The 12,876-nt window shown below is 40.6% G+C and overlaps 1 protein-coding gene across 3 annotated transcripts in view; it reads right to left on the bottom strand.

Annotated features, from left to right (window-relative positions):
- Positions 1–6,826: 6,826 nt before the first annotated feature.
- LOC147693097 (sodium- and chloride-dependent creatine transporter 1-like) overlaps positions 6,827–12,876 on the bottom strand; it is a 364,792-nt gene continuing 358,742 nt past the window's right edge. The window contains exon 14 of one of the 3 annotated variants that reach the window (XM_086939340.1): positions 6,827–8,846. In XM_086939340.1, coding sequence (XP_086795466.1) covers positions 8,703–8,846 — 144 coding nt within the window. In that variant the 3' untranslated portion in view covers positions 6,827–8,702. The remainder of the gene's footprint in view (positions 8,847–12,876) is intronic. The other 2 variants (XM_086939341.1, XR_015300094.1) reach the window with 2 other exon arrangements.

Below are 12,876 nucleotides of genomic sequence, written 5' to 3' on the forward strand. Positions count from 1 at the left end.
TGTTGAAGGACTTCACATTTAAAAGAGGAAGAGCATTCAAAATGGAGTGTGTTTGTGTTAAGATCCTAATTCTATATTGTCATTTCATGTTCTGTAATTCTTTAAAGTGCTGCAGGGGTGGCATTAAAATGTTGTAATGCATAATGCTAGCCTCCGTGTCTTTAATGAAATCCTGATTCTTCATTACAATGGGAGGATCATCATTCATATCTTGGGTATGATACTGGACAGAGAGGCTCACCTCTCAATACCTCAATGGCATGGGACCGGATATCTGCATGGTTTACGGTATACACCTAAAAGAGCTGTTGGGAAGCGCCTACCATTGGACAAGCAACCAAGAACAAAACATTCCACAAGACAACATCGGACACAAAGCATGAGGGAAACCAAACATTGGAGGCCGATAGAGTTTGTCCTACGGAATTCAGTAAACATGTTTAGGAGCCATTCTTGCAACACGTGAACCAGGGGAATAGAACCTGGATCTCAGAGATATTCACAGCTATAACAGAGTGCTCATTGGCCAATTCATTCCATTTCCAATGACACCTGAAGTCTTGCATCTTGAAGACAACTTCAGTAAACTCCTTGAGAGGGACAAATGATGACAGTATTCAGTCTCTGATACCAGGAATTGTGTTGAAAATTGTATAGACTAGGGTTCTCTAACGAGCAGCTTTGGGGCTACTGTAGCTCTCCGGCTTCTTATGGGTAACTCCGCTGTATGCACCTGAACCTAGTAAATGAAAAGCTTTTGTTTGATTGAATTAGGTATGTTTCCAAAATTGAAAAGGATGTATTTGAAAGTACAATGTGTGTGTTTTCAGAACTGATAAGCTGATGTTTGTACAAATAACAGAATTAAGGCTAAGATGTAAATGGTAACTCGTGCAGCTTTGGGGAGATGTATTACTGATGTTCTTTCCTAGGTACCAGGCGGCATTGTGTATACGACTACTATGGCATGTAGAGGCACTTGAACTGTTTCAGGCATTCTTGCTGGTGATCTTGCCAAATGCACTGCGATGGTCACGGATTGTAATCTTGAAAGCAATGGGCCAATGGAATCTTGTCTGAAGTGGTCACTGATTTAACACTGTTCATTTGCGCTAGCAGCCCTGGATTATTTTCACTGAATACAAGTAGCTCTTATTATAGAAAAGGTTGGAGATCCCTGGTATAGACAACATCAGCAGAAAGCCAACTAGCCAGCAGTAGGAAATATCCAAGTACTGAAAGCTAGGTTGACACAGTAAGATATCTTAGAGGTAGGCTAGAGCAGTCAATGCTTGGGTCATGTCCATGAGCCATCTCTTCAGATTTGAAGGCGGTGTCCCTGTTAAAAGCACAAAGGGAAGGTAAAGGTTGCTGTAACATGGCAGTACACTCTCTACCTGAGTATGTGGTGATAACGATGTACATGTTAAGTGTTCAGGCAATGTTGTATCAGGATGTTTTCCTCACTGAGGACAGCAAGTAGGGGCAAGTGCTGAGATCTGTACTTGTGCAAGGCTTCAATGGTTGTACTACCTGGATGTGTGACTGCATTTTTTGGAGGGGTGCATAGATACCCTTGTTTAACCTGCAGTATGCATATATGAAGTATATTAGTTTGCCTGAACCTTCTTATGCAATACTAGTTATCAGGTGGCTTAGGAGACACATACATGCACTGTACAGGCCTGTGTTACACCTCATGGTCACAAGTTCAAATCCCGGCAGGTCCACTCTGCCTTTCATGCTTCTGAGGTAGATAGAATGAGTACCATTGAGTTGGGATACAATAAATATCTGATATTTAGCACTTCTGGGTGAACTTGAGCTTTACAAATACATATGTTTCCAACCTGTGTTTTAGAGGTACACGCATATCTATTCATCTTAGTACACCGGATAAATAACCCCAGACCAATCAGACTCTGCTTTTCTATAACACTTTTATTGCCATATTCACTCGCTTCTTACAGTCAATTTATCCATAGAAAATATGAACTACAGAAAATATCTGTCATTGTTACACTTCAGAGGTGAATACTGAACTGGAGAGGTAAAGGGACAGGTCCAGCAGAGCAAAGAGACAAGAGGAGAGTTTAGGGAGAAGCTCTGGCAAAGCAGCCTCCAGAGAGTGGAGGCAGGGAGACGTTTGGCACAAGTTAACACTAAAACACTACACAACACTGTGGGCATATCCTATGGTGCTTTGTTACAGAGGATGCTTCTATGGCTTGCTGTGCAGATCCCGCACACGGACAATGCAGAGAGTGCTTCACGAACCCCATTAGCAGACAAATACAAAAACATTTAGATATGAAATCAATGTTGTGCATCTTGCTCAGTGCTGCAGAAGGTGAGAGGGAGCATGTGTGCATCCCAGTTTTCCCCCCGAAGTGAACACATGCGTTTGGAGTCTAGCATGCCATTATGAACAGGTCAGGTTCTGATGCATAGGTACTGGTGGATGTCTAGTTGTGCATAAAATCTACAGTAGCCAGTTCAACCCTCACAAACTGAAGATCCCACCAGCAGGTCCTAAGATTTAGATGGGGCCCATGACTCAATGATTATCCTGTTATCTTCCTCTCAATGGAACTTGCACCATATTAAATTCAGGCCAAGAGCTGAGAAATATATATGGAGAATGTGCTCTGCACAGAACCCTTAAAAAGTTGGGATTAGATATGTTAGTGATTTGTCTAAGTGCTTAGGTAATTTCTGGGCACAGAAGTGCATGTATATGGGATGGTAAATCTCTAAATGTATCACTTTATAATTAATAGGCTCACTATGCTGTTTCCAGCGAATTGACAGCTTCAATGCTAGGATTATAAACTGCACCAAAGAGACACCTGTTTCAGAAAGTCTATGCTCTAGTATTCAACTATAACTCAATAACGTGTAACATTGACCATCATAGAAAGTTACTTCTTTAAAGATCCTAAACTAGGATGGTGTTTTGAATCATGATTTATGACACATGGGGACTCCATAAGCTCTACGATTTTAACATTACATGTAGAGGAGCTTTGGAGCTCTTGCAATGCACAGATTGGTTATTCTTTTAATGTCTAAATACACTAACTTACTGGAATCTAAGAATTTACTGATCGATAGTAAAATTGTTTATAATCGTGCATCTTTCATCAGCCTGGTAGTGGTGGCCGCTTTCCGTCTCTTATTCTGCTAAATTCTCACATCAGGTTTGATTGGATCATGTCTTGTCCAAGAACCAGAACACAGTTTTCATCTGGAACTTGTAGTTTACCGGATACCATAAATTTCTTTGTTTTTGCAAATCAAATATCACTTGTAAAGCACGCGGCTACTCATATAGAGTGTCCAGGTGCTACAAGTTATTTGACCACTGATCCCGCAAACAAGAATTAAAAGGCACAACTAAATAGCCACGTTTTTAAGCTGCTCTTAAAAGAAACAACATCCTAGGTAGCATAAAGGTGCAGTGGGAGGGGCATTCCAGCCTTCAACAGCCAACACAGAAAAGGAGGAGCCTCCCCATCTCTTCCTGTTCGTCTTAGGCACCACCGCCAGCAATGCATCAGCAGAACGTAAAGTTCTAGAAGGATGATATTGAGGAAGTCTCTTAGATAGTTGGGTCATAAGAATGACCTATGAGACACAAGTGGCAGCACAGGTTCTATTGAGGTGCCCCCTCTCAACTGAAGTGAGAGTTCTGGGCAGAATACAAAACGTTTGCACTGCTACCAGTCCACATTACCTCAGTCAAAATTCTTCATCTATATCCCTCTGACATGGGGTAGCTAGGGAAGCTGAAGTGTGCAACTTTCAGGACGGTCAATTAACTACAGTCACAGATGTTCAGATGGGTCGCTTTTCTCTACAATACAAGCTGTCCAAGAAATTCTGGTCCTGACATGGTCCAGAGTTCATCAGAAGAAGTGTCAGTGGTGAAACACCCTTTCTCCTGGTGAACATTACTAGACAATGCTGAGGTCTTTCATTAGTCTCAGAGTGTGTACAGGACGGTAAAACACGTTTATAACGCAACCTTTTTTCCGCATACATTCACTCCACATACCATTACAACTAAACTACCATTACTCCGCAATACTTTTATAACGCATACCATTATATCTTTTATGCTTTTACCACGCATCCTTTTACAACGAAATTCGTTGCAAAAGCATGAATGGTAAAAGTATATGTTTTTAATGTTTAAGTTGAAGGTAAGAATTTGCATTTATTTTGGGGGTGTTGGGGTATATGTTTTAGGGGTATTTTAAGGGTGAGTTTGGATTATGGGGTGCACAGTGTATTTTTAGAGTATGGTATTTTTAGATTATAGGGTTGGTTTTGGGGGTACAGGGGTATTTTTAGGGTTAAGGGCTAGGTTTGGGTTTTAGGGTACAGGGGTATTTTTAGGGTTCAGGGCAAGGTTTGGGTTTTGAGATGCAGAGGTATTTTTAGAGTTCAGGGCTAGGTATGGGTTTTGGGGTACAGGGGTATTTTTAGGGTTCAGGGCTAGGTTTGGGTTTTGGGGTACAGGGGTATTTTTAGGGTTCAGGGCTAGGTATGGGTTTTGGGGTACAGGGGTATTTTTAGGGTTCAGGGCTAGGTATGGGTTTTGGGATACAGGGGTATTTTTAGGGTTCAGGGCTAGGTATGGGTTTTGGGGTACAGGGGTATTTTTAGGGTTCAGGGCTAGGTATGGGTTTTGGGATACAGGGGTATTTTTAGGGTTCAGGGCTAGGTATGGGTTTTGGGGTGCAAGGTGTATTTTTAGGGTCAGGATGGGTTACTGTTTAAGGGTGCTGGGATATTTTAAGGAGTAAGGATGGGTTATGATTATGGAGTGCAGGGGTATTTAAAGGGACCTAGGTGTGATAATTTTTTAGGGTGTACAGGGTAATTTCTAAAATATATATATATATCAATGGCTCCCTGGGGACTAAATAACAATGAAGAGATGTGGGTACATCTGTAAATAAAAATAGTTATTGTTTCTGCAATTGCATTGAAAACAACATCTTAGAATGCAATAATACATTCATGTAGGTACATACCTGTTGAAAATAATTTTGAGCGATGTTCGACTATTTTTCTGGGACCTAGATTGCCCATCCAGGGCTCTATTAAGCTGTCCCAACTGAGAATTTAGATAGGCCCATTCAGGGCAGTATCTCTGTATGAAGGGCGGGATCATTGTGAAAAAATGGGTATTTTTGTCCAAATATATTGTTGCAAATATCCCAACCTTCGGATGAAATGCTCAACTAATATGTCTCAGTATGCACGCATGTATAATGAAATAGCAACTTGTTGCCACAATTGTTTTTAATATGTACTAGAGCACTTTATTGTACATAGCGCCGTTTTGGTAAAATGAATTGGTTTGCTATTTGCACACTAAAAGATGGCCGCTGTATTAGCTTTCCCATCACAAACTAACCGTCATCTATGTTGTTGATGAGAATGGGAGAAGTGGCTTTAAATGGCGCCGTGTAATATTGCACAGGTTGACACTGACGAAGCCTTTTGGCGAAACGCGTCTGTTGTGGGGGTAGGGGCTTAAATTAAAAAATTCATCATTCACGATATCGGTGTGCTGGTCATTCTTGTAGCCTTATGGGAGTGGATCGTGAGGAAATATATATACATACATATACTTACAATTATATACATTTAATATATATATATATATATATATATATATATATAAATATTTCAATTTAAATGAAAAAATGTTTTTTTTTTCAAATTAAGTAAAATATATTTGTAGATATATATATATATATATACACATATATATATTAAAATAATGTACTTTTACAAAGTATATGCCTTCACCACGAATGCTTTTGCGTTGTGATGGCATGCGTGGTAAAGGCATATGCGGAGTAAATGTTTGCGGGGTCATGGTATTTAGTTGTAAACGCACTTGCGTTATAAAAAATGCGGAGTAATGGTATGTGGGATTTTATCCCAAGGAATAACATCATACATTCATACAGGACATCTTCAGCAGAATGTGCGCAACCTACTAAGAGTACTGGAGAGGGCAGGGAGAGAAAAGAAGGCACTGAGTGTTGACTTATCAAACAGAGAATACGTAAAGATGTCTCCAGGCTTCAGGGAGGTAAAAGGAGTGGTATCTATATTCAATAGCTCATATAATGTGTGGATACTAAATCTAATTAGAATGTTAAAAAATGTTTAATATGGTTCAAATCTAATAGAAATATTTCCAGTACTTGGTCAACACTATGTTGATTTTCTGGGGAAGTATTCAGTCCTGTTCCCGTCTTTTGATTGACTCCACCACAGTCCTATCTGTCTAACACAGTGTCACAAAGACAGCCACGTAGGGGTCAGTCTACGCGTTGCTGTCCATACATACTTCAGGAGACTGTGCGAGCTCTCAAATACTTAATTAGAAAAAGTGATGAAGTCTAATGTCTCAGGGGTCCAATCATTGAGAAACCTACAGAGGCAAGCATTATAGCACCGACTCTGACGGCAGCAAACCTGCTGGGAGTGCTCTGATCAGGAAATATGTGGTTTGAATGGCAGAACCCGCCATTTTAGGCAGTTGGAAGCGTCTCCTCATCCAATCGGTGGATTTTACAAGACAAGCACAGACCTGCCAACTCACATGGATTCACCATGGTTCACGCAATTTCATCTCTTTTCACACGGGCACACGGTAAGGAGGCAAAAATCACACAGTGGCAGAAAAGCCAAGCTGGAAACTTCTGCACAGAGTGGCTTGTCTTTGGGAGCAGTAAGCAGCCGATATCCATTAAGAGGTCTGACAGACCCAAGGGCAGCAGCAACAGCCTCAACAACCTTTTTTTTTTAGAGGGGGTGAAGGATTTGATGAGGGATAGTGTGTGTCTCTTGAGTAGCTCTCAGCATAAGCCCACGCCCCCTCCAAGGCCCCACCCCCTCCTCAAATGGTTAAATTAATTTGTACGTTGGCAGGAATGCAAGCATCTGATTGGGCAAACAGTCATTAGCCTGGTTTGGTTTCAACTGCCTTCAAATGGAAGAAAGAACTCAGGGACACATGCCTGCTTTCCACCCACGACCACCAAAGAAGGATGTATACCCGCTCTTAACCACTATTTTTGGCTTAAATTACAATTTCATTTTCTTGAAACCCCATTTTAATGTCATTCCTACGACACAAACAGAGATCAGGATAAGGTATTTTAATTACATTAATAGTTATAGTCATGATTCCAAATGAAAAGTGCGAGTTTGTAGGTTACTAATCAGGAAGTAGGCACCACAACACAAATACAGTATTGTGGTAATTTTGCACTTGCACGCCGTACAATAATGCCTCTGCATTATATAGCCGATACATACTGTTGCCAAGCACAAAGGAGGTGCTCATGTTAATGTACTCCAAAAGAGTTAATACTGTCCAGATTCAATGTGTTACCTCACCTGTAGGCTACACGCAGACCTCCAAAGCTGGACTAAAACCAAGGCACTGTCTTACCAGCTTCCCTGGAGCAAAACAAGCTTCCAGACATTCTCAGTGGTCCACTCTCTGAATGATGGTTCAAGCAGGAGTTCTCGCTGGCCTCACTTGGAGCCATGAGCTAACCCGCCCTGACCTAGTCTCACTTGTCCCACAGCATGATACAGCTACACATGAGGAGACATGGATTCATGATCCACTGCACACATTTACATCATCGCCCTCCGTCACACCTCTCCTTCCTACATCTGTGTTTTTGGTTTATTTACAGTGATTTAAATCACAGTTCCTAAAGTTTATTTAAAACAAATGTGTGTTGTGTTTTTATAAGCAGAAAATGCTTCCGAGATATGTCACTCAGGTCCTCGCTCGGACAGTACCATCCTCCTTGAAGGATAGGTGTCTTTTGGGTAGCTGATGCTGTGAGTGGAGAGTCAATTCTATGTTTTTATTACAGCAAAATTAAATGAACAGAAAGAAAAAAAAAAGATTCTGGTTTCCGGAAGCCGTATTGCTTTTGATTTTAGGAAGAGGGGTCAAAACATTACTTAAAACGGGTGATTTAAACTATTATTTTGGAGGCAGAGGAGATTTTGAGAAATTTACTGAGTTAGAAGGCTGGAACTATTGTCTTGGATATGTGGGTGGACCTATTTTTCTACACAACATATAATTTGTTCAGGATGGTCATTAACACTATGACCCATTTGTAGGCATACTATACTCATGAGCTAGGCACAGAGGCAGACTGGCCTATGGGGGGGGGGGGTGAGTCAAAAGACTGATTTTCTCACTGGCCGGACCTCTAAGAGTTTTGAAGAGCAGAAGTAGTGTCATGTCAGATGGGAGATGGGACAGACTCAGGTCCCCGCCTTACTTGTGCAACTATGCTCCATCGCTCGTGACACCAGATGTAAATGAAACTATTGGGAAATCCCAAGATTTCCACAAAGGCTTATGGCCTATGCCAAAAGATTGGAAGTTGTCTGCTCTTTGTTCATAAACATTATATACCTTTAACTGACCCGTTTAACAAACTAAATAAAAAGGCTTGATTAGTTTGTCCCCATGGGTGCTGCACAACCTCCTCCCCGCATGGAATGGGATCTGGACCCCATGCACAATTCTGAGCTTTCATACTGAAACGGAATCACAAACTGGCACAATTAAAGTCATGGAAGGCTTGCAGAAGCAATGCTTGGTTAAAGCCCTGGATATCAGCGACACCCGCTTCTTAGATCACGGTCTCGAAGAGAGTGGTTTTCTCGCTGCTGACTGCGATGAGGGTGTCCGGTGGAAGCAGCTTGGTCTCTGCCTCAGGGGTCAGGTACTCCAAGTGATGGTGACCCCAGACCGGCGTAGTGAGGTGCTGCCAGCGCTAAAAGAAGGGAGAAAAGGGACCGTTGTAAGTTCCATTTTAACAAAAACATTTCCTAGAATTCATTTTCAACTTGGGCACCAATTCCTTTGATGGGCAACTCTTTCCCTTGTCATGTGGTTCAGTTAGGACCAGGGAGAAACACTGCCATTTTACATGTAAGTTTCTTTCTCTTTGACACAATGACTTTTGACATGTTTGATTGCGTGACAATGCAGAATTAGTTTCTCTGAAGCCACATGGCTTACCAAACCATTTTGTAAGTACACTATCACAACACCATGAACATTTTGTACAAGGCCTCGACACACACTGTGCAAATGTTATTTTCATCCATGAGGCGTAGCATTGCTATTAAAAGAGACAATAACGGTCAGCTCAGCTGAAGCATCAAAATGGAAGCATGATCACTGGTATAATCGCACATATTTCCATGCTAAAATCAGAGGACCACTCTATTGTAACGAGGTCGCAGCTGTGCCAAAATTTCAGCCTAGTTGGTTCCTGCTCCCACCGTCTGAGAGGAGGGATGTCCAACTTGTGACCCAGATGAGACCTACATACCTAGCCTTCAGGTTAAGGGGGTTAGATCATCCACTAGGGGATTCCTGGCAGAACACAGACACTCTGGACAACTAGGTTAGGGAACGCATAGTAGGAGTACACTATGCCCAGTACTCGTATGCCAGCATATATTAAATGTTTTTAGCACAATGGTGGAATTGTTTATTCTTTTCATTATCCTTGTATTGCTAATCACTTTTATCAGCTTCTATTAATCATTGCAGCACATATATGTTATACAAGAATCGCTGATGGTTCTATAAATATAGATAACGTATATATATATATATATATATATATATATATTACGAGCTCAAAACCTCGACAGTTGATTTGAAGAGGAGACGACAACAACGTGGTGAAAAACTTCTTTTTATTCTTTAGTCGCTATCAATGCGTTTCGCCTGACCCAGCAGGTTTGGTCACGATTAAAGTTCACAGTACACATACAAACATTTAAAGTGCATGGATGTCACGTGATGCATCACGTGACAAGTAAAATCATAGAACTGAAAAACAGATTCACAGTGGTTTCTGTAGTTCTTATTTCCGTCAAGAAAAATATGTAAACGTTTAATTCATTGAGGGGTTGATTTTCAAACACAATTATACAAATATTATTGTAAAACCAAGAAACAGTAATTGATATTAAAGGAGTATTTGTAACAAAAAAAGCGCAAAATACTCGCGCCCATTGTTATGATCCTAATTTCGATTGAGACTAGATTGCTCGACAATTATTGCACAAAGTACAGCCCCAGTGGGCTTAAATTGACCTCCTTCAAACAGACTGTAGTCAATGGTTTGTATTCGATAAATTGCACTTGCATCAAGAATCCCCCAAAGTTTTTAGCGGATTACCCTCAGAAACCAAAAACCAATAGGTTTATAAATTTAGCCCAAGTGGGTAAATCTAATCAGTTCAATCATTTGAGTGTCCAAACAAAATTAAAACCAATAATAACACAAAATTTATAAACTCTAAACTAGAAGAAATGGATTACGCTGACCAGGGAAGCTGGATATACCCAAAAATTCATCACTATTACAGTTTAATCAAGATTCATAGGTGTGTGTACAGATCCTCTTCAATATTTAATCCGTATGGGCTTTTTGTATTCAGTTCCACTATGTACCACGATTCTAGTTGGCGCAACTTTTTAACCCTATCCCCCCTCTTTCATTCAAGGGTACGGAATCAATAACAGAGTAGGAGAGACTGCTTGGATTCTTTCCATGGAACTTTTCGAAATGTCGGGCGACCGGATAAGATCTATCTGCATTTTTGATCGCCCTCAGACGTTGTAACACCCGTTGATGAACAGGCTTGATCGTGCTCCCTACATACTGTAGGTTGCATTCACAACATAAAACATTAATCGCAAAAGCTGTCTTGCAGTCATACTGTCCTTTGATCTTTTTAGTTCTGTTAGAAAGGCCTGGTTGGTATGTACTAACATTCTTCCCATGTTCACACGCTTTACATTTATTACACTTTAAGAACCCATCCTTTCTGGACAACCAATTACTCTTCGTGCTTTTTGTCTTTTTCTTTGCTTTAGTCAACGTGGTTTTCACTAACATTTGCTTAAATGATTTTGCCTTACGAAAGGTTATAAGGGGTCTATTGGTGAGTGAAGGACCGAGAATTGGATCATTTTTGATTATATGCCAATGTCATGTCAAGATTTTCCTCACCGATCCATGCAATTTGTTATAATTAGTGATCAACCTACACTCATTTTCCGCTTGTTTCTTCATCATATGAGTATCTTTGAAGAGGACTTCTTCTCTGGTTTTATGTTTGACTTTACAGAAAGATGTACTAAGACAGTTATCACTGTACCCCCTCTGTTTAAAACGTAATTGGAGGTCAGTTAATGCACACTCTCTGTCCTTAGGGTCACTGCAAATTCTCAAAACCCTTAGACCTTCCCCATAGGGAATGCTGTTCACCAAACTAGTAGGGTGGAAACTACTGGCATGAAGCACAGTATTTCCAGAGGTCTCCTTCCTATATATTTTAGTCTGCAATTTATTGTCCTTAATAAGACTGTGAGGTCTAAAAAATTGACAGATTCTGTGCTTACAGTACTGGTGAATTTCAAGTTTAAACTGTTTTTTTGTATTTTGGCCAAAAACATATTTAAATCAGGTGGGGGCCTCTCCAGACAACAAACAAGTCGTCAATAAAACTACTCCAATGAAGGATGTTGTTTTCCCATTCATTTTGGCACTGCTTCCGGATCACCTGCTCCTCCCACCAGCCCATATGCAAATTAGCATAGCTGGGGGCGAAGCAGGTGCCCATCGCAGTGCCACAGGTTTGGTGAAATAATTCATCATTAAAGATGAAGAAGTTATTCTTTAAGCAGGTTGAGACCATTGATAAAAGCATTTGGGTGTGAGCCCATAATTTAATTGGTCTTGTCCCAAGGAAATGTCTTATAGCATTAAGTCCATCACTATGCTTAATGCTCGTGTACAAGGTGGTGACATCAATAGTTACCAAAATCAAATCATCTTCCCAGGGAATATCATAGATGGATTTAAGAAAATCCCCTGTATCCAAAATATACGACGGGAGTTGAGCAGCTAATGGATTCAAGAAAGAGTCAATGAACTTTGAGGTGTTCTCTAACCCACTACCTATGGCTGAAATAATCGGCCTACCAGGGGGATTACAAGAGTCCTTATGCACCTTCGGGAGCAAATAAAAAACTGGGGTAACTGGATTAGTTTTTTTCAGATACTTATACTCATCATGAGTGATCAATGATTGTCCATACCAGTTATCCAATTCCGAATTGTACTGTGCGTGGCTGTTAAACAATCTCAGGTTTAACCCTTACATAGCAAGCTCTATTGTTTAACTGTTTATAAGCTTCAGATAAATATTGTTGCCTATCCCAAAGGACTACATTCCCGCCCTTATCAGCATCACGTACTATACATTTGTCCTCCTGCTTGATTTTATTAATAAGGGCCGTCTGAACTTTTTCTTGCTTGCTAAATTTTTTATTGCACACACTAGTACATTTCTCCAAGTTTTTTTAGGTCATTCACAACCAAATCGTTGAAAATGTCAATGTTATCGCGTGCAGTATAAGGAATATATCGAGATCTGGGGCGAAAGTTAGTTGGGTCACTAGCATTAATTGCCAATCCTTCAGATCTTGCTACCTCATCTGCTTGACTCATTAGTTCTGATGGTTCACCAGTTATTTGTCTTTCAAAGCTCCCTCCATTCTCATTATCTTCGTATATTCTACCGGAAGGTTGAATATCGAGCATGAGATCCATGTCCTGTACATTTAATTCTCCCAGTGAAGCCTCACTGTTTCGGTGGTTTAAAGTCTTGCTCACTGAACCCTGGTTCAAAGAGAAATGTTTTTTTTAGTTTCAAGAGTCTTGCGAATTTGAAAATGTCTATCCGAGTTTGGACGTAATTGAACTCGGCAATTGG

The sequence above is a fragment of the Lissotriton vulgaris genome, chromosome 9, assembly GCF_964263255.1.
Source record: "Lissotriton vulgaris chromosome 9, aLisVul1.2, whole genome shotgun sequence".
Lineage (NCBI taxonomy): Eukaryota > Metazoa > Chordata > Amphibia > Caudata > Salamandridae > Lissotriton > Lissotriton vulgaris.